The 22,747-nt window shown below is 48.8% G+C and overlaps 1 protein-coding gene across 3 annotated transcripts in view; it reads right to left on the bottom strand.

The window, feature by feature from the left end:
- PLXNA4 (plexin A4) overlaps window positions 1-22,747 on the bottom strand; it is a 408,891-nt gene that overhangs the window by 319,462 nt on the left and 66,682 nt on the right. For all 3 annotated transcript variants that reach the window (XM_037518307.2, XM_054692673.1, XM_054692674.1), the window contains exon 3: window positions 12,847-13,029. In XM_037518307.2, the coding sequence (XP_037374204.2) occupies window positions 12,847-13,029 (183 nt within the window). The remainder of the gene's footprint in view (window positions 1-12,846; window positions 13,030-22,747) is intronic.

A 22,747-nucleotide genomic window follows, 5' to 3' on the forward strand; every position in this document is an offset into this window, starting at 1 on the left:
TGCCAGGAGACCAGCATGTCCCGACTGCCTCTGTCCCCAGTCATGCCAGACACACCACTGCAGCCTAGCCAGGGCGCACATGAACACGAGCTAGAAGTCACTTTTGTTGTGATGAGCCAGCAGCAGCAAGAATGGGGGTGACTGCTCCCCATGGCGCAGTGTGGCCTGAGTGAGCCGATATTCCTCTCCACACACAGGGCTGGCACAGCCTCAACCTCTACGGTCAATCTTCCCATCAACTTTTATTCGGCACTGGTTGTTTTCAGGACTGTGCAGGGCAGCCAGGGCAACTGCAGACTAATTGGGACTCATTTGGGAAGAAAGTCCAGCTATATTAATGAATTGCATTTTTTAAAAAAATTTATTTAGAAATGGGATACAGGCCAGAGTAGCGGGGGGTGAGAGGATTCACCAGAGACAGAGTAGGGAGCAGAACAGGCAGACTGACTCAAATACACTGCTGAGGGGACCAGCCAGTGAGACAGAAGAGGTCTGCCATGCCATATGGGTTGCTCCTGGCCGGCTGGGGATCGAACTCGCCGCAAAGGCCACGGACAGCTTCACAGCACTGCGCTCAATCCCCTGCACCACCCAGGAGGCCCTGAATTATATTTTTTAAAGGAAGAAAATGGCCAAATTCCTTCCAGAAAGAAATCTCAGCTACAAATGTGGACAATCTTCTATGACCTATAATTTCTGGATTCAATGTGACTGAATAAAAACTCAAATTGATAAAATGGGTATGTTATGAGGTTATTAATTTTAGGAAGGGAGTCTATGATTCAGGAAAAAGATTCACTGGCTTCCTCCAATGACCCCACATCTTGTTCCCAAGAAGCCAGTGACATTTCCATTGGGGGCGGGGGGAGCCCACAGCCTAAATGAAGCAATGAAGCAGCCAGGACTACCAGCCACCCTGTGACCTTGAACCTGCCCAGATCATGGAGGTCCAACATCCCCAGGTACCACAATGGAAGTCCAAGGTCTAACCAAGGTCTCAGCTGCTTCTGCCCGATTAAACCTCATAGTATCTAAGAAAGGATCATTTTATAAGTGAGATTGAGAATGTATTTACCTCTCCCAAGTCTGATATGTCTGGGGGAAAGACCCAGAACTTTGATCATAAAGATTAAGATATCCTAGTAATGCTAATCTGAAGCATTTACAATCTGGTTATAATTACATAGAACTTTTCCCAAAGTCTGTGCACCCATCAGGAGAAATCCCTGGAGAGGAATCCAGGTTCTGGGAGAAAACCATGGATCCCACTCTTAAAGAGAAGACAGAACAAAAGGGAAAACACTGAATGATCATGGGAACAAATGGCAAGTTAGCAGGCAGGCCAAGCTGGAGAATTTATTGACTTAAGGTCTTTAAGAATGAACTGATGGTATCTAACCATTGTCACAGTATCAATAACTCAAACTGTAAAACTGAATTGCTGAAAAGCTGCAGGACTTGGTTGAAAGTTTGAATGCAATAATGAGAGCAAGTCCTAACACAGCTTCACCAAAACTCTGGTGTCTCCAGTCCAAGCATCCCAGGGCTCTCTCAAATCCAGCTCCCTGCCCCCAGGAGACTCACATATGGGAGGGAGAGGTGAGCGGTTAAGCAGAAAGGAAATCTAGTTCCCTGACAAGGGCAGGCAAAGGGGCATCTCTTCCGGTGCTCCTCGCCTTCCTCCTTGCCTCCAAGGCCTCCTTTCTGCCCTTCTAGGAGGGAGAAACTTCTAGAAGGGGACTCAAAGGAGGTGCCAGCTGAAAACAGGACCACGGAAGGCACAGAGAATGCCAGAAGTTTCAGTAACCAGAGAGCGGCCCAAGGAAGGGAGAGCCTGTGGAGTGGGGGAGACCCTCAGCCAACCCCTGCTGCTCACAGTCCCACTCCGGGCTCACATGTTCCCATGGGGCTGACACAGCACTGAGAGGGCAAAGCAGGTCAACAAATCAGACCTGAGTCCCCACCAGACTGTGCCAGGGCCATAGGACGTGAAGAACATGGGCTCCTAAGCCCCCCAGCTGCAGCCTCCGCTCCACAATAAACAGTGGACATAAAGCCACAAGGCCATGGCATCAAGAGGTGGCTTGAGGGGGGAGAGGGGTGACTATTCATAGAGTCACTGTATTCTTTTATTTTTTTTAAAGATTTATTTATTTATTTATACAAGCACTGGCTACAGTCAGAAGCGCGGGAGGGTAAGAGAATTCACCAGAGCCAGATCGGGAAGCAGAGCAGGCAGAGTGAAGAAGCACACTGCTGAGGGGAGCAGCAGGCATGGCAGAAGAGGTCTCCGTGCCATGTGGGACCCTCGCCTGGTGGCTGGGGATCGAACTGGTGCTGCAGAGGCTTCAGACAGCTTCGCGACCCAGCACTCAACCGCTGCGCCACCAGGGAGACCCACTGTATTCTTTTAAAAGAATTGACTTTTTCTAAATTTTACATAAAATCTATGTTGGCACATCTTTGAAGGGGAGTCTCCTTAATCTCCCGTCCAACCATACAGGTCCTCAAGTCACCAAATTTATAAACTGTGGGGCCAGAGCTGCCTTGGGCCTATGAACCCCACAGTCATCAGCAAATGGATCAAGTAAAACTTGCAGGTGGATTTTCATAAGTTAAAAGTACAGCAAATCCTCAATGTCATTTTGCTCAACATCATTTCATTATAACCTTGATAACAAAAAGATAAATCCCTGGCAGAGTCACTGAGTGTGGCGTCTGCCTGTTCTCCTCATGTATATGTGGGATCACTCCAAGGACCCTGGTTTCTTCCCACATCACAGTAGGTTCATTGTCCTGTCTCACTTGTCCTCGTCAAGGTGTGTGTGTGTGTGTGCGTGCATGTGTGTTCATGTGCATGTGTGCACACACATGCGTGTAAGTGTGTGTGGATGCGTCCTGCAAGGGAAGGGCGTCCTGTCCAGGGTTGGTCCTGTCTTGTGCCCTGAGCTCTGGGAGAGTCTCAGCCACCCGTGACCCTGAACTGAAGTAAGCAGGTTAGAAAATGAATAAACGAGTGAATACAAATGACTGTTTAACATTCACAGTGCTGAATGTTGGAAGTCTAGAGTTCAGAAGTTTGGAGATGTTTTGTATCCAGAAATCTGCCATAGGAATTTAACCCTCATGTACATCAGTTAATCTCTGGTCAAACTGGCTCATTATATGTAGTTTTGCTTAAAGACACGGTCCCTAGAACCTATCCCCGATGGTAAGATATTAAGTGACTCACTGCACTAAATGACAATAGGAAGGAAAAGGCAAGAGCCGAGTGGGGAAATGTTGGGGAAACAGGCACAAGACTGAGAGCAGCAGGAAGTGCAGATGATGGGGCAGGCGGTTAGAAGAGGTTTGGATGGTCTGGCAGGCCCAGGTGCTAAACCTGACCAGGAGCCTGAAAGAAACCGTCTAATTGGGTCCACAGCTCCATTGGGCTTGCAGAGCCATTAAGGATGCTAAGCAGAGCTGCCATCTTCCAAATGAGAACAGTCAGGGACCCTGGCTGACCTGCACCAGGGAAAGTCATCAAGAACCACCAGCCACAGTCCCACAGGCTCCTGGGAGAGAGAATTCTAGTGAGAACCCAAAAGACAAAGCCAGGCTTGAATGTGTCCTAGGAGGCAAGTCCGTGACAAGTGGAAAATCACAGCTGGGGAAGTCTGTTTCCCAGAAGACCTCGCGCCCCAACCCCGGCCACCACCTTCCCTGCTTCTGGAACGGGAGCGGCTTGGCCTAAAGGAATTGCCTGCCATGCAGGGAGATGAAGCCAGAGTTGCTGTGGAGGTGGGGACCCTGCTGTTTCTCAGGGAGAGCCTCTCCCTGGGTGTTTAAATTTAGCCAGGACCCTAGAGGATTCAAAACGTGGGAGGCGCGCAGCGGGCCGCAGCTGCCAGGCTGAGCTGGAGGCCCTGCCTTCCCTTCTGGCTGGGCCATTTCCACACATGTCCACAGGGGTGGGGATGCAGGAGAAGTCTGGATGAGACGATTCGTTGGGTTTTAAGTTAGAAAAGTGGCAGGGTGGATCTGCTTTAGGAAGATGAGTGGCACAATTTATGAAACAATTATCCAGGGGAGCACCTTAAGAATAGGAAGTTCAGCTACAACTGCCCCACCCGAACATGGAGGTGCTGAACCAGGGCAGGGGCAGAGGAGAGGGAGTGGAAGGAAGCTGGCCAGGTGCAGAGGCCAGAGGCCCGCCTCCTCTCGCAGCTGTGCGGGTGGGGTTTACCCAGGGCCAGAGAGAAAAGCCTCAGGCCGAGCTCGAGGTATTGTCGTATGGATGAGGCAGGAAGAGCAGGCTCAGGTTAAATTGTGTGCCTCTGTTGAGCTACTCAACCACTCTCACATGGAGACTGTGAGACCCCACAAGGAAATGTTGAGGATGACATGAGATAATCAATATATGCAACTGGCATGAAACACCTAGAGCAGACTGGTACCTGCTAGGTGTTGTCCACAGGTAGTTCCCCATCCATCTCTATCCGGCAGCTCCAATCACTGTGAAGGAGCTAGGAGGCTCCCAGCGAGCCCAAGGCCATGAGGCGTGGATGTGCCACCGCCATGCAGTCTCCCATCTGCTACAGATTTAATAAGTCTCTCTCACCCACCATCATAAACCACTCCTATTTCCTCAGGATGAACAGAACACCCGAATCTGCCTCCCCTGCCCCTGGGCCTCCTGCTGAGGTGGAGGCCTCACCTTCTGCCTGTCCTGCTCATCCTATAGATTCTCTAAGACGTGTGCACAACTGAAACCTCAGGAGCCAGAAGCCAGGACTTGGTACTCAGCCTCTGACCAGGGCCTAGCCCCTTTCCACACTTCTGAAAGTTAACTTGAAAATTAAAAGTATTGTTTCATCAAGGAGGGTGGCAAGCACACCACTCACGGTCATGTCCACTTCTCAGAGGACTCCTCCAGTAGTTGCTTAAATACTCAGAAGGAAGAGGGAGATTCTCCCAGAAGTCCATCAAGGGATCCAACACACTAAAAACACAATTATCCTCGAGGGAAGGGTGCCATCTTACCACAGCTTCCAGAAGCAAGAGAAGCAAAGGGAATGCACCAGACCAAGTCTTTATTAAGGCCCAAAGTCAGACAGGTGACAACACCCAATCACGAGACTTGACTGAGGACCAGGGATGCGTTAGGTGCTAAGCTGGTCTCGTTCCAGGTGGGAGGAATGTTAGCAGAGCTGCCACCCTGTATTAAAGATCTGCCACCAGGACAGCCGGGGACCGAGGAGTACACCAAGGGATAATGCAAGGATTACATGAGAAATTAACCAAGCAATTGTCTTCAAGTTGGTAACAAGAGCGTGCTCAATATAAAATAAGAGAAAAATAAAAAGATTGATTCAGGTGCCTTTGGTGGCCCAGAAACAAAGACCTAATGTGGTAGGCAGCCTCTAAAATGGCCCCAATACCCCCCCACTTCCTGGGAATCATGCCCTGCAGAAGCCCTCCCCCCCAGTCCACCCCGAGCATAGGCTGGACCATGAATGTCTTCTAATGAACTCAAGCAAAAGTGATGGTTGCTGACGTTAAGTTTCTCTCTCTCTACCCCACTACTCTCATCAGGAAGAGGCCAGCATGACAAGAGACTGATGTCTGAGGACTAAGGTCTGCCACCAGCACCTGAATGATGTTGGATGTGGATCCCCCCCACCCCTGGACTTGAACTTGGAGGTGACAACAGTCCCAGCTGACACCTCAAGTGTAGTCTGTGAGCCTTCCTGGGCCAGAGGAGCCCGCTCAGCCAGGTTGGCATTGGTGACCCTTGGAAATTGTGCAATAATAAAGGTCGTTTTAAGCCGCTATGTAACAAATGTAAATTGGGATAATTTGTTAGATAGCAATGGGTAGCAACTACACCTGTGTCCTGGGGACAGGAAGGGAGGTAGGTTATGAATGTTGGAGACTTAATAAGGCTATTTTAAAAGTCACATGAACGCCTCTATGAGAAGCCAAAGCATTGTGACACCACCAAGAGGTACACCCACGGCCACCCTCATTGGGGACCACTTGAGAACCAGCAGGGATTGTAAACTGACTCTGAATCAGACTTAGCTGCTGGACTGGGAGTCAGTCAGCTGTCACTGCCTCCCCCTCAAGGAAGCCCAGGTGATTTCAGGTAGTGAAGACCCTGCCCTCCCGGCCTGTCCTCACCAAGAGCCCTCCCTGGTATTGACATAAAGATTCTATTTTCCTCCAAACCAGATTCTGGAGATCTGAGCTTGTCTAACAGGACCCAGCTCAGCTGGGGGCCACTTCCTCTCCCTGCCTACTGCCTCCTCCCTCTACCCCGGGTACATCACGTCTTTCTTCCTTTCCCATCTTTGTTGTCTTGGTTACATGGCCAGGCTCCTGATATGCTGCTAGTTTTCATTTTAATGATATGTTCTTGTAAAGCACAATATTTTATTTCAATTGCATGTGTCACTGGATAAATCCCTCCAGCGTGTCTGGCATGTGAGCATCAGCTGACTGCGGGCGGGCGCGCTATGATTTGGGGGTGTTTCAGTAGCTCTTTCCTCAATTTTAACGTCTTTGCCTTTTAATTTATGTGCAGGATCATTCTATACAAATGTGCGTACACACACACATACACACACGATTCAAACAAGTGGCATATACGTATCAATAAATTTTGAATTGGCAAAGCTCATTTAAAACGATCTCCTACATCACTAGCAAGGATCATTTGGAAAAGAGAATGACAAGTGTTCCAAAGGCAGAAATTTCTGGGCATCTCAAAGTGGGTTTCAAGAAGATGCCTGGAGGAGGTGAGTCTGAGCCCTGGCTATTGGCATCAAGCTGGCCTGACAGGGATTGTGATGGATGCTCAGTGATGCAGACCCTCTCCTGCCTGCTCAGGCCAGTCTGTGACCACTTGAGATCTCCCTGGGACATGCAGGGGCAATGTGAGGGCCCAAAGGCAGAATAAAGTAGGAAAGGGTATGAAAGCAGCAAGAGCACAGCACTCTGAAGCTATCCACAGCCTCTGTAGCACAAGTTTGATCCCTGGCAAGGAGCTACCCACATGGTGCAGCAGACCTCTCCTGTCTTGCCCGCTGCTCCCCTCAGCAGTGTATTTCATCAGTCTGCCTGTTCTGTTCCCTGCTCTGTCTCTGATGAATCCTCTCACCCCCTGCACCTCTGACCTGTACCCCACCTTGTATGCATAAATAAACAAATCTTCAAAAAAAGAATAAAATATGCTGGAGAGGACACTGGCCAGCTGAGCAGCTCTGCATACATCCTGCATATAAATGTAAATTGGGACAATTTGTTACACGGCAATGGGTAACAAATACACCTGTGTCCTGGGGACAGGATGGAAGGTGTGGGGTGGGTGAATGACTTTGGGCACCATGTGAACAAAAAGGCTTAGAACCCAGCAGCAGAGACTGAAGGGAGGTGGAGAGGGACCTGCCCATGAGCCCAGGCAGGTTGGCATGAGATGAAATGGGTCTGAAGGCCTGTCTAGGTTCCCAGACTAGTGGGAGTAATGACACAATTGTACCCAGGACACATGCAGAGCTGCTGAGTTGGCCAAGCGTTCTCTTGAGCATATTTTATTCTTAAAGAATACGGAGCCCTCACTCAACCATCTTTTTAATGCAAGTGTGTGTAGACATGAAATCAGAGGAGGGAGGATGGTGCCCTGGCATTCACAGAGCCTCCTGTGTGCGCACCTTCAGCCTCAGCACCCCTCGTGAGCCCACAGATTAGCTTCTCTACAGGTTTTATGTCTGCAAAACCAAGGGTGGGAAAGGCAACATCATCAGGACAAAAACTCTCCAACAAAAATGTCCTGATAGTTTTTTTCCAAAAGGAAATTTTTACAATCTTGATTCTTTGATATTTCTTTTCCTTTCTGCTTGTGTGTCTAGCCACAAGCAAAGCAGGCAGCAGCTCTGATTGAAAAAAAAAATGAAAAGAAAGAGAGAGAGAGAAGGAAGGAAGGAAGGAAGGAAGAAGGAAAGAAAGAAAAACTCATAATGTAACAAAGAGCGACCAAAGTCTACACCAAAGACATGGTGGCCTCTTATTCTTGTCCAGGTACCCAGTCAGTTGGAGTTCAACACTGTGTCTCCATTTGATTTCCTGATGCCTCCAGTACCCTCAGAGCTGTCCATGGTGTGAGTTTCTTTTTTGTTAAAGTCAGTTCAAATTTCTAGATGACTTTTTATAATGAATGCCCAGGTACATGGCGGAAGTTGCAAAGAAGGGACCCAGCATAATGGTGCCTGTGGCTAAGAGTCACTCTTGTAATATTGGGGCATGAAAGATGGATAATGCTGAATCTTCTCAAAACTCTGCTCTTCCCAAACCAATCCATCTCCCCAGCAGCTCCCAACATGCCATACACATCACTCTGCTTTCCTTTCTGTAACAATGAGTCACCATTCCAAGCACCCCAACACCTGGCCAACCAGAGGCTCTGAAACACAAAGCTACCCCCACTGGGATGTTATGAATATCTCTTCTTGTTTTATCATTTTTGTCTATTTTCAGTTTATAGCTCATTTTTGTTGTCTACCAAGTTCGGAAAACATCTCTTAAGAAAAGTCTTCCTTGATATAAAGCGTGTCTCATATTGCTCTCTGTGACTCAAGCATCTCACACACACACACACACACACACACACACCCCACCCATTCTTGAGAACTTGTGGTCAGAACAACACAGCCCCACATAGGTCTTCCTCTATCCCACTCCACTTTTGACTGGTTGCCCTTCTGAATCCCAATGAGGGTCTACAAACACATCCATTTCAAAACAGACTTAAGAAAAATATTAGAAAAATTAAATTGATTGACATGACAATGCCCCAAAGGGATGATTTTTGTGTTATCCACTCCTCTTGAGGCGCCAGGCTGACACCCCCCCAGGCCCCACCAGTACAGGCTGGCGTGGTGTGTGATGTGCACACCCACAGTGTGGCTCCAACTCAAGGCAATAGCAGGGCCAGCCAGAAGTCTGCTTAACCAATATCCACCAAGTGGCTGGCCTCTTAGGTTGAACAGTTAACCAAGCAAAACACCCAGGAAAGATGCAATCACAAAATGAAAGGAGCAATCACACCTCGAGTGGAAGTTTATGATGTTTTGGTTCACAATGAACATTCATCTCTCGCACTAATGTCAGGCAGTAATTCATTGCTGAACAGCAGCCATAAAATATGATCACTTAGTGGCAGGAATTTAAGAGGCCGAGAAAGATAGAGGGGGTGGACTTCAGGCCAAAATATTTAAAGCTATTTGTTCTTCCCAGGCAACACTGACCTAGTTACCCCAACTTGGGTCAAAGGTTTCCAGATTTATACAGACACCCGAAAGCAAACCAGGATGGGTTTGTCTTAAGGTTTTTCCTGTAGTTGAAATAATCCCTGGGTTCTGTCTAAGGTCCATGTCCCTTCCTGCTGGCTGTAGCACTTAGATGCCACATATTTTTAAGAGCACACACCTTTGACAGTCACCATGGAACAGGCTGCCAAAAACGGTTGTAACACACACGCATCAGAAAACAGAAAAGATATCCAAATTTATTCTTTCCTACCTCCTTCCCCTCTGCCTCATGTGATCTGTGCACTAAAGGAAGGAAATTTTGGTCATCAGAGGCCAGGTTGCAAATGATGGAGACCGACACCTTTGAAACTAAACAAAAAGTCAGTAATTTGGAGGGCAGCCTATGGGTAGCTACAGTTGGCTCTGGACCCCTGACTCTCAGCAAAACCTCAAGCCCCCTCCCACCCACCTTCTCTGTCTCAAGTCCCTCGTCGCATTGCAAAGAATTCTATAAGGCCACTGATATGCACGGGAGATTATTATAGGGCTCAGGGACACCAACTCTGCAATTACAGCTACAGTGTGATTTCCATTCTTCTCACCCCTGGTTCCAGCCGCTCCCAAAACTTTCTGCAAAACCCTCCTGCTGCCCCAGACTTTTCATGGCTGGGCCTCTGCTCAAAGGGTGAATTTGGTCCTGATAACCTCTGGGAAAAGCAAGACAGAGTGATTACAAGGAAAGGGGAGTGGTGCAGAGCAAGCAGAGCTGGTGGGAAAATCTATTGTTCAGAAAAAATAAACTGGCCAGTTATGCTTTTTTATTATTTCAAACAACAGAGTCGGCGGCACAGCCTTCCTTCCACAACTCGGACTGTCCCCCGGGCCGGCTGTGCTGAGTTTGCAGGGGCGGGAGCTGCACTCCAGCAAAACTATTAAACAGGCTGCCACTCTAGGCTGGTGGAGCAGAAAGTTTGGCTGCCTTGATGGCCCAGCTTTCCCCAGGAGGGCGCCAGCTCATTCCCCCCCAGTGTGACCTCTGCTCTTACCTCTCAAATGTTTATGCTCCACCAGTGCCACCATGGCGCTGGAAATTAAATGTAATGTCCCAGGTGGCTGAAACATAGCTGTTCTCATATAACCTCCCTCCCGAAGCCAAAGATGGGAAATGCCAGCCTGCAGTGTAGAAAGCCCCAAGCCTCCGGGTCCTGCCAGGCTGGCTAACCTCTGGGGACACCTCAAGGCAAGGTTCAGTCAACACCTTCCCCAGAAGGGTTGTCTCTGCATGTTTTGCTTGTCCAGACTCTTGAATTTCCCTCACCCCACACTCATGGACATGAACTTCCAAGGGGACAGACAGTCAGCACCCCACTGGCCCCCATCCACCCGCTGACCATCAGCACCAGTTTGCAAGTTGACTATGTTGGGTTTACGATGTAGTCACAGCCAAGAAATAAGTCTTTTTTCCTCCAACATAATGTAGCTCCCTGCTCTGTAACAGGCACTGAGGTCTCCATGTTGATTTTAGCGAAACCCGTTTCAACCAGTCAATGATATGCACACCAAAAATTCACCCTCCAGGGTCTACTCAGTTTTGCCAGCAAGTAAATTATCCTCCGACACCTGATAGGAAGCCAGGTGGATCAGAATCTTCCAGTGCATTAGAGTAAGTTACTTCTCTGTTGGATTCACCAGAGAAAAGAGGCAATGAGCCCCAAATTGTCTTGCTTACTTATTTACTCTCAATAGTGTTTATTCACCCCTTAGGCCAGACTAAGCTGGTCAGCAGACATTGCTTATCTGAACTGTATGTGGGAAGACCTTGGGCATAGATCTGAATTCATTCTGCCAGCAAACCAGACTCACATCCTGTTGGAGAACGAAGCTAACTGAAAAACCAACAGAAATGTCCTCAACATGCCTGCCCTAGAGCTGGTACACTTCTGTCTTCCACTTATTTGAACACCCATTAGCCACAATTTCAGCCAATTTGGGTATCTGGCTTCCTAATTCACCTAAAGCTGCATGAGGGAGGAGGAAGGAGAAAGCTGACCGGGATTCCTAACAGCACAAGGAAGTGATGAGTGACAATGTCCCCAAAGGAAGAGCTGGAAAATCCTGGACACTCTGACACAGGAATCATGTGGGGACAACACACCTATACCTACAGCACCTTCTCTGGGCACCCATGAGGCAGCTCATAGGTGAGCCATCATCACAACACAAAGGAAGGCAGCAAGAAAACATTCAATGGCATTGAATATATTCTTCACAGAGAGGCAGGGAAAGTATGGAATATAATTCTTAAAGGTGTATAGACAGTGGTTAAATTATTTGTGAATTGTACACTGAGGGTGGTGTAATGATTAGGTTTGAGCAATACTAGTCCTAGAGCACGTAGCCTGCATTGTCTTTGTGGGGTGCTGTGGCGTTTCGTTAACATTTGCAATCCTGTGTACCCAGTTCTAATACTCCCCACACTCACTGCCTCTTTCAGAGAGATGTGCAATGTAACCAAAGGCAACAATTACCAGATGTGTCATACGAGGATGGAAGAATAAGCACAGCCTTCTAGATCTGTAGAGAACATTTCCCCCTTGACCATTTTGGGCTAATGTCCAGAAATACAGCAAAGAGAAAATAGGGATCAAGACTCAGTCTACAATCAGGCATTGCTACTTTATCAGTCTGGATCACACAATATCCAGAGAAGTTCCAGGGAAGCATTGATAAGACAAGCAGGACCCCCACACGGAGTCGCCCAGTTTCCACGGGAAGAGCCTGAAGTGTGGTTTTCAGCCAAAAGATACCAGGACCTACTGCCTACAGTCTTAGAAACACTTTAAGTCCAATCAAGGAGGGGACTCCTTAGGGCCAGCTCCAACTCATTGAGATGTGGGAAACCCATCTCCCACTGAGTGAGAGAATAGTCCTGGATGGACTGGTGTCTTTAACACTGCTGAAAGGCCAAGGTCACCCAGGACCCTAAAACCAGCAAGCCCCTGGAGAATGAGGAGGAAGCACATGTCCCCATCACACCATTCTACTCTACCTGGAGCAATTTCTGAGCTCCCCCAACATCCATGGGTTCCCCATCCTGTGATTTGGCTCTCAGCTCCATTAGCAACTAGCAGGTCCTGTGCTTTCTCCATCTGCTTCCCTGAATGGATTCCAGGAGGATTCAGCCAGAAGGGTGGAAACATTCCTTGCCCTGCCAGCTTTCCCCTATGACACAGACCTAATAAAGCCCTTGCATAGGGCACAAGTCCAAGTTGGACAGTATGTCATCTAGATGGCATCTCGTGTCACTCGAGGAGTGACACCCAGTCACTGGGGAAAAGGTGAATCCACACACCCCCATGATTCTCACAACTCTCTCTATGAAGGCGAGAAGGGACAAAGCCACCATTCATGATCTCAATGCCAATATATCTCCGTGGCTCAAACCTGTATCACTTGCCCACCAGATCCAAAGCTCTAGAACAGCATGAGGTAAAATCCATCCCAGTGGGGACAGACTGTCTTCACAATAACCAGAATGACAGCACAGTGTTCCTACCTTCTTCAGCTTGCCACTTTTGGTGCCCACGAAGGCCAGAGAGTGGTTCTTGTAGACGTATGCGATGACCGAGGTCATGCGGTCCCTGTCCTCCGTGAAGACGGGAATACCACGCACCATCTCGGACACACCCAGGGGTGCGTTCATATCCAGGCCACAGAAGTTATCGTCAATGGTCAGGAGCTGAAAATAATACAGGAAGAACATTAGGGGGAGCATCAGGCAATTGGCAGAGATACTGAGTTAGAAAACCAGAGAACTAGAAGAATGCTTAGAGATGGACATCTGGTATAAATCCTTCCTTTTCTGCACATTAAAAACTCAACTCCAGAGAAACAAGATGACTTTTCAACAGTTGCTTAAGTTGCAGGACCATGGCAAAAAAAAAATCACAGATTCTAGACTCCCCTTCATCATACTGCATGGTCTCTCTGCCCCTCCTCAAACCCCTGTGGGTGCCATCTTGATAGCTTGGATTACCCATCATCACCATCACATCGGTAGTGTCCTGAACCAACATCCATGAGCAGGTTCTCTAGATGACTCCACTAAGAGGGATATGGTTTCCACATCTATACTCTTACTGTTGATCAGCCATGCAGATGAGGACTCAAAGACATAGGACAGAGAACTAGAACATTAATACATGAATGACAATATCATAACAGAAGCATGAACAGATAATCATTTGGGGAAAGGAGGGATGGGAGAGGTAGAAGTTTCACAAATGAACTCAACTAACCAGAGTGGTGCCTTACTATGCCAGTCTCAGGCTCCCTGGATCTGTTAGAATATCACAAAGAAGGGCAGACCTGGCCTTGTCACTCCTGGACCTACATTTCCCAAAGTGCATTCTATGGATCCCAAGCTCCCCAAACATACTCTACCATAAAAGAGTTCCTCAGATAGCAATTTGTGAAAACATAGCACATTCTAGCACTCTTTAAGGGATTCATAATGATTAGTTACAGGCAAGTCCTGAAAGGTCTTTAAGAAGAAATATGTTTAACATTCTCACAGCCTTCCCCAAACATTTTATTCTCTGGACTATTTTCAACCCAAACAACTATTAACATTCCTTATAAAGAATATTCCCCAAATTGAACCAAGTCTTGTTCCTGACTCCAGGATGATTTCCTTAGTTGGGAACCCACAGGAAAAGTCTCTGGGGTTGTCCCCAATAGCAGTATTTCAGGCTGAATCTTTTCATTTGTTTTCAGGCTAAGTCTCTCTCTGCTTATTTTCAAGCCTCAGGTCCCATAAGCAGAGGGTCGCAGCTGGGTCCCAGAGCTGGGGAAGTAGCTGAGATCCTGATGAGGATGGATGAAGGGTCGCCAAGGCTCCCTACCAAGTCCTTTCAGTCCCAGGCCATCGGTATCCACACTGGATTCCCCTTTCTCGAAGAACTGTGTGGCCTTAGAATCATTATTCCGTCTTCTCCTGCTTTTATTTTCCACTCTATAAAGATGAAGGAAACAGCCCCTACGTTTTGATGGGCTTCCATAAAGCCTATAGAGCTCTTGCCTATAAATGTCTTCGGACTTTTCAGAGAAAGGAGTGAAATAAAATACAAGGTGTCACTTTTTTAAAGGCTTCCATCCAGCCAAAGGAAAAAGCATCTGGCCAGCTGGTAGGCAGGCGCTTGCCAGCCAAGCTGTATGCAAATGTCCAATGCTGAGCTTTCTGAAACCTCGGGGCTCCTCAGTACCCTCCCTAAGGGGGAGGGGCAGGCAATGTCCATCTCAGCACACCCAAAGTGCTGAGCCTCTAAAGTCTCTCTCTGACCTCTAAAGTCTCTGACCTCTCTGACCTCTAAAGTCTCTCTCTTTATCATAGAGGGGCCATGTGGGCAGAGCAGGGAGAGTGTCAGGCCTGGGTGGCCACATGCTGAACAGATGTCTGCCCCATGCCTTTGATCACCTCTGGCCTCTCTTGCAAGATCTGGTTCTAACAGCCCAGACCAAACATAACCCCCACCCTCTCCATCCCCCCCAACACCTCTTAGTGTCAGAGTTAGGGGAAGATTTTAAGGTTTAGTCTGATCCTTATTTTTCTTTCCTAAAATGAGGAAAATAAAGGAGGGCACAGGTGGTGGAATGTGAATGGATGGATAGAAAAGAGGAAGAAAAATCCAGATACAGGCTTCCTCTGATAGTCGAAAGCATAGCATTCCAGTGAAAACTTTGCTAAGCCAAAGTGGCAGAGAGTGAGGAAGCTATTACCATTCATTTATATGGAAATCTTTTGAGTGTTCCCAGACCCAAAAAACAATCTACCAAATCACGTCAAATACCATGCAAAATCTAAAATAACATGAGCACAGTAAAAGCAGGAAGAATTTGATAAAGACATGGCTGGTATAAAGTATTTCCTGGGGAAGACGCCTAGGGGAGCCACCCTTACCCTTGGGGTGCCGCTGCCTCTATAAAGGCTCCCTACAAAATAAATACTGAATGCTTTTTGACTTTTGCTGCAAAAGCGAAATGGACAAGCAAAGTGGCATAATGTGAACTTTTGAAAAGTGGGGGATACCTGCAAAAGGAAGGATGCCGATGCATTCTCCCTGCTGGATATAACACAGGACCTGGTAGGACCAGGAATTCCTGAGACACTCACATGTTCCTGCCCCCGATTCATAGGAAATCCTCACCCCTGACTTTCTCTGCCCTAATCTCTGCTGCAGAGACCTCTGCCATCAGCAAATAGCCCTTGTCTCTTATGATCCGTTCTTCCCAGGAGATGAGGCTGCTCTGCAGAGAGGGAAACTGAGGCTGGGGTCAAGGCTGCCCATTTTTTAGTCTCCCACCTGCCCTGACATAAATACACTCATTGACCCGGGGAGGTGCTCAATCCCCAGAATTGTGCTTCTGAGTGGTCAGTTACCAAAGACCATTCCTCTCCTTGCCTAGGTATGAACCAGGCAGATAAATAAACAAGCACCTACAAGGAGAGTGAGCCCTGGGCCAATGGCTCCACAGATTCATTGCTTGCTCAGAGGAAGCCAGTCAGAGACCTGTGAGTTTGTGCACAGCAAGGGCCCAGGAGGAATGTTCTCATGGAAGGAAGCAAGGACAGCCCAGCCTGGAAGTTAACAGCCTGGGAGAACCCCTCAGGAGGCCCCTCTGGGTCTCCTCCCGGTACTTGTCTCTCATCCCACATTGCCCACCTCGTGGCGTTGTCACCAGGCTCAAACAAGTCAAAGCCTGCAGCTGGGGCTTCTAAGGGTGCTGGGATTCCAGGGACTGTGGTAGCTCACCCCCTAGGCTTTCCTGTGCCTCAGTTTCTCCCTCTGAATGAGTCACCAGATGATGAAGTTGATCAAGGCCCTTGACCAGGTGCAGCCCAGGTCTGGGTGGCTGCTGGGGTCCCCCAGCTGTGACATGAGGTAGCCTCACTCTCTTGTTTCCTGAAAGCCAGTGCAATGGGGTTGTGTTTTTAACACTCAAGTAGTGGAAAGAAAACACAGCATTTGGGTTCAAATGGCAGCTCAGCTCTTCCCGGCTATACAGCCTGGCATAGGCGCTTCCTGTTCTCTGAAACTCGTTTTCCTCAACTGTAAAATTGCAAGACAGGATGTCATGAGGCCCAGGTGAGTCAACAGGTGTGAAGGCACCAGGTAAAAGGAAAGCATTTCAAAGTCAGGTGTTATTTCATGCTAATATTTTTAATGGAAATCCTGCCTGCAACTGTGGCTGCAGCAGGCCCCTGACCAGAGCACAACCTCCGAGGGCATTACCCCCCATCTGAGCTGCAACCACAGGGTAGTTACAGGACAAGGAGGAGGAGGAAGGAGGGTCCCACAGGACGGCAGAGGCCAAGAGAGCAGATTCCAAGGTCATATGGCCCCTGGTAGGGGAGGCTAATTGGTGAGAGCCTGCGACAGGTGAGGCTGGAGCGGATTCCTGAGCACCCTAGGCAATGCAGGAGGAGAGCGTCTGCTCCTGCCCTGGCCGAGCCCTCCCTTGGGCCCCATTAACAGATCAGAGCAGCAGCCAGAGAAGCCGAGAAGGGATTTATTCCATTACAGTCAGGAGCCTGGCCTCCTAGCTCCCTCCTGCCACTTCACACATACCCACCAAGAGCTATGACCACTGCAATAAAAGTTTATTTTGTTAAGAGTGACTTCATTCTCACAAAGGAAAGATATTGGGGTCTGGTACATGGGGATACAGGTGGTACCTATATGGGCAATCCTGTGAACAGATCTTGAAGCCTGTCACATCCACTTTTGCCCAATCAGCAGGATCCCAAATCTGGTTTCCCCAAGTGTTCTCATTGGGTGCATGGTTATAGAGTAAGACGGGTAGTCCACAGGATTCCAGGGACTATGAGCTCTGGGAAGGGACTGTGTTTTGCATATTAGTTCTTAGTTAAAATATATGTGTTAGATGGATGGCCAGTGACCACTGGATGGATGGATGCATGGAAGGAAGGATGGATGGATGGATGGATGGATGGATGGATGGATGGATGGATGGATGGATGGATGGATGGATGGTTGGGTGGATGGATGGATGGATGGATGGATGGATGATGGAACATGGATGAATGGATGGATCATGGAAGGATGGATGGGTAGATGAATGGATCAATCACTGGATCACTGATAGGTAGATAGATGACTGAATAAAAGGCTGCGTTTCACAGCAGTATATACAGTGGAACTAGCTGGAATACCAGGTTTGAATCCCACCTCTGCCACTTCATACATGACCTTGGGTAAGTCACTGAAACGTGCCCTGCCTCAGTTTACCAAGGATAGAATGAGGTAATAATATTAGCTTAGACTTCATAGTGCTGTGGTAAGGATTAAAAGATTTAATACATGTAGGACAATGTTTGGCATTTAGTAAGTGCTATAGGAGCTCTTATTGTTTGTCATCCCTAGACAATTCAGATAACCTTTGTGAGTCTCATCATCTTTGGGGAAATTCATGGTATCCACCTTAGAGGACATTATCAAGATTAAAGGGTAAGGTAATATTATTGGGGTGAAAGGGCAGAAGTTGCTTCCTAGGGATCCATCAGGCCAGTGAGGCTCAGTGAAGGAACAGGGATGCAGTAGACAGTCTAAGATGATAAGAGTCAGTACTGTTCACTAGAAATGCAGCTTCTCAGGCCCACTCCAGGCCTATGGGGTCAAAGTCTGGGGGTGGGACTCAGAGATCTGCATCAACACCCTCCCAGCTCACTCTGCCACAGGCTAAGGTTTCAGAAGCTCTGGCCGGATCACCATGGAGGCCCCTTCCCAGCTGAGGGCGCGAGGCCTGGTCCGTGCCTGGCTCTCAGGCATGTGAAATGGTGGCGGTGCTGGTGCTGGAGGAGGTGGCGTGGGGAGGCAGAGCTGACACTCGCAATTACAATCTAATAGCTTCCTGCGCTTCGCTCACGCACAGCCGCAAAGGTTACCGTGCAATTACAGTCGCTACATACAAATGACAGAGCAGTTACGGTTACTTTACCAATTACAGGGAAATTGCTCCCACTCTGCAGAGAGACCAGCACTCTGAAAAGTTCCATCATCTCCACGGAAAGGGGGTTTTACATGCTGCCAGCAACCCTTCCTCTGTGGTCTCTCCAGGCAGAGCGGCCCAGCACCCCAAAAGTGTCTGGTGTCTTGGTGGAGCCTCGCTGGGAAGGGCGGAGGAAGGGGGCAGGCCCGGGAGACAGTTTGCACTGTCTCTCCTGGAGCCCCTCAGCATCCGCCACCCCCAAAGCTCATGCCCTGGGGACACGCTCCTAAGGAACCACCCTCACCCTGATTGACCCCCTTGCCAATCACCCTTAAGTCCACAGGTGATGACAGGTGGGGCCCTGGTCCTGAAATCACCCCTCATCCCTGCCTTGACCCCTGGCCTGCTTCCTGCAGCACCTCCTGGCTAAGTTGAACAGTCTCAGTCTGGCCCTTGGTTGCCCACCTTTGCAGAAACCCCAACATTGAGTCCTTATTATGGAAAGGTCAGAACCAAGCCAGAGCTCAGTGGTCCAGATGCAGAACTAATGAGGTGGAGGTCACCAGGTCCATCCCCCTGTGGACCAATTAGCTTAGCTCTAGGACACAATCTCTTCCCCAGCCACAGGCTGTGCCTCTTACCCCAGGCAACCACTGTTTACAAATATCCTAAACAGATCCAAGAATGACGGACCAGGTAAGCAGCCCGGCTAGTCAGACACATCCAACTCCTCCCATAGAGTGCAGCTGTCGACTGCCCCAGGCTATGGTCTCTGAGCCCAGGACAGATGAGCCAAGGTCAGGTCTGACCCTCCCAATGCTCAGGGGCAGTTCCTGGTCCTACAAAGTGAGTGTTTTTCCACCTGTGGGGCAAACCAGCTCTCCTGCCCTTCCTGAATGCAGAAGTAGCGTCCAGAGCCCTAGGAAGGTGTCCCAAGCACCCCTGCTGTTACCCCCAAAGCTGGGAGGCCAGACTATGAAGGTGATGGGGGAACAAATCAAGCTCACCCACTGAGGGGCCTTCAGTTTGGCCTGTTTCCATCAAAATTTCCATCTCTTAGGTTATTGGAACTCCCTGCTTTCACTAGAGGAAACTGAGGCAGTACATGAAGACAGTACTATTCGCTGCTCATCATTCACTAGTTTGCTAAAAACCTTTAGGAAGGACCTGCTAAGCACTACTGCCAGGTGAGGACCCAACAAGCTGAAGATGAAAACATCTCAAGTTTCTTTCCTATACAGACCTGGGGGGACAGGCCAGGCCCTACCTGCCCTGCTTCAGCCAGGTGCCTGGTGCTGGGGCGTGGGCACGGCCACTAATGCCCCCAAGAGGCAGTTGGACTTTGAGACCCAGAGGGGTCAGTTCTCAGTTCTCTGGCCAGGACTGTGCAAAACTCGCTTTCACGGTATGATTCCAAAGTCAGAAAATCACACAAGATCTTCAAATCCAACCGTTTCTTTTAGGGAAGAGGGAAATTGAGGCCTAGAGAGTGAAAGAAACCCCTAGTGATCTACCAAGTAATGGGAAGAGGGGTGCCAGATCCCACAATTCCCAGCAATAAACTATCCCTCACAGGGGCTTCCTCTAAGTGGCTACCAAGGAGCCTATTCCAGGCTCAGGGGGGGTCGTGAAAAGCCAGACTGCCTCTTCTGTCCCTGCCACTCAGGAGGGGCATCTGCCCTCCTCCAACCTCTGGGCACAACTCTCCCCTTGCAAGGAATGTCAGATGTTGGCAAATGACAGTGGTGAAGGTCACAACTGAGCTTCCACCCATCCTGGGCCTGTTTGTCCCAAAGGAGAACAAGAGTTGGAAAGTCCTGAAAAGAAACACAAGTTAGGAGAAAAAGAAGGAAACCTCTGAGGAGCCTGCGCTGCAGAAAAGTCTTTCGATTCCCCAAGCTCAACCTCCTAAATCTCTTCCCACGAATTAATCACCCACACATGCACACACTGCACAGGGGCACTGGCCACAGCAGACTTCACTGGAAAGGGGAAACCCGTGAATTATGCATGCGGGATTTCTTTTTAAAGGGAGGTATTGATTGGATAAGCTGTGGTAGCTCACATCTCAATACAAGACTCCAGTCGTAAAGCTCTGCTGTAGAGAAGGTAATTATCACCCGCTTACAGGAGCCATATCTCAAAGGGGACCCCTGACCCCTAAGCTGTGCATAGATGAACCAGACTCAGTTGCCCAAAAAGTCTCTACTGTTCCAGATGACTCTGTTTCCCCTGCTGATGGCAGGGCAAGAGGTAAGCGGAGAGTCCTTGGGGGAGCAGGAGCCTCTTGGGGGAGCAGGCTTACGTGGACTCTCATCAGAAAGCCCCTTACACCATAAAATAGTAGTCCTGGCACTCAAGAGCTCCTTTCTTTCATTTTTTTTTTAAAGATTTATTTATTTATTTATTTATACATGCACTGGGTACAGTCAGAAGCGCGGGAGGGTGAGAGAATCCACCAGAGCCAGAGCAGGGAGCAGAACAGGCAGACTGACGAAATACACTGCTGAGGGGAGCAGCGGGCACAGCAGGAGAGGTCTGCGTGCCATGTGGGACCCTCACCCGGCAGCCAGGGATCAAGCTGGCGCTGCAGAGGTTGTGGGCAGCTTCGCAACCCAGCGCTCAACCGCTGTGCCACCGGGGAGGCCCCCTCAAGAGCTCTTTTCTAACAAAGAAAGAAATCAGACACACTGGATGATACAACCCTCTGATGAACATTACTGTTCTCCCTAAACTTTCCTTCATGATTCTAACTCTCCCCCAGGGTCTGCCCACAACCCATGCTCACCCTAAAAGGTTGAAATCTCTTGAGAGCCAGAGAAACACTAGCACTGGTGCGAGTTGACCTCATTCCTGGAGACTCCCAGCATCCCCCCACCACCACCCCGCAACCGACCAAGAACACAAATGAGAAAGAGATGTGGGGAAGGCAGCTCCACACACTTAGTTACCAGTGCATTATCCCAGAATGATTCTTCATTGTATCTTTTTCAATGAGATTGGAAAGAAAATGAATGTGTGCAGAGAAAGAGAAGGAGAGCCAGCCAGCCGCAGCCACAATAATCTAGTTAGACAAACATGCATTGAAGGGACTTTATGAAAAGTGTCTTAGGGTTGGCAAAACAACTCAACAAATTACAGCCAAGGATCCCAAGAACCAAGTGGCCGACTTCAAAGCATCTCAAAAGCAGAGGTGGGGGTGCCAAAAACTAGAATGGAGGTTCTCAGTGTTTTGGGAGGTCCGTGTGTGTGTGCACAGCTTGCGATATAAACATTCAGTGAGTTCATGACTTAACTACCTATAGAACAGTGAAAGTGATTTTATGAAAGCAATGCTTTATGTATATATTCATTTTGATCATTCTGCATGCATTTTAAAGCTGCCAGTCACCCAATCCTACCAGATATCTAAGTGGTCATTCACTCATCACGATAACAAGCCATCCTTCTAATAGGCAACTAATGCCACTAATTTGAGCTGCTTTCCCAGGAGAGGGGCATTAAGCCAAGTGTACTCTGCAGGCCTGGCTGTAATAATAGCACACGCCAGCAATGCACCCATCCTCGGGGCTGCTGAGCATGGTGGGCAAAGAACAGGCCCAACGAAGGATCCTCAGGGTTGAACGCATGCCCTTCTGCTCATTAGCTCAGCTGCCAGGAGCCCAGCTTCCTCCCTCTGACAAGCAGTTGGGGTGTGACACCATGACCAGCACTATAGGCCAGTCTAGCAAGAGAAGCAGGACCCAAACTCCACTGGCCCGGTAAGCAGATGGCCGCCAGCATGCTGAAGCTAGTTCAGCAGTCCAGCCTGGGCCCCTGGAAAATCCAGGGGAGGATTTTCAGCATTGGGACTGGCAAAGGCAAACCCCACTTGGGTGCTACCCCTCGGCGTTTATATCTTAGCTTCAGAGGTCCCCAGGGGACACCTTTCAAGGGCAGAAAAATCCTGCACAGTCCATCCATCCCAAGTGTCCACTGCCTCCCCAGTCTCCGGCACACAACTCTCATGGGCGTGGCCAGGCCACAGTGATTAAGTTTGTGTGTTTTCTGGCGGGCACTGGGGAGCAGGGACCCTGCCTGCCAGACTGAGGGATGGCGTAGGTCATTCCTTGTTAGAGGGAATAAATTTTATTAGCCCCACTCTCGTAGTCATGCATCTTCCCTTCTTGCTCCTCAGGCCCGTGTGCAGGTCTGGATAATGTTGCCTGCATGTGGGATAAATCAGCCGAGCAAATCCCATTATATTTTGGAACACTGACAGAGATGCAGTAATGACACCGAGACTGAAGATGGGGGTTTTCTTCTCTCCCGCTGATGCTGTCTCGTGAATGTGTATGGCATGTGGAGCCCAGTCCAGTAGGGAAAAAAAATGTAAATTGAGAGACCAGTTGGCGAACCGCTTCATTGTCTTTTTTTTCTTCTCTCCACTAACTTTGTTAATGAAAAGA

This window comes from Talpa occidentalis, unplaced genomic scaffold (genome assembly GCF_014898055.3).
Source record: "Talpa occidentalis isolate TD23 unplaced genomic scaffold, MPIMG_talOcc4v2.1, whole genome shotgun sequence".
In the NCBI taxonomy this organism is placed as follows: domain Eukaryota; kingdom Metazoa; phylum Chordata; class Mammalia; order Eulipotyphla; family Talpidae; genus Talpa; species Talpa occidentalis.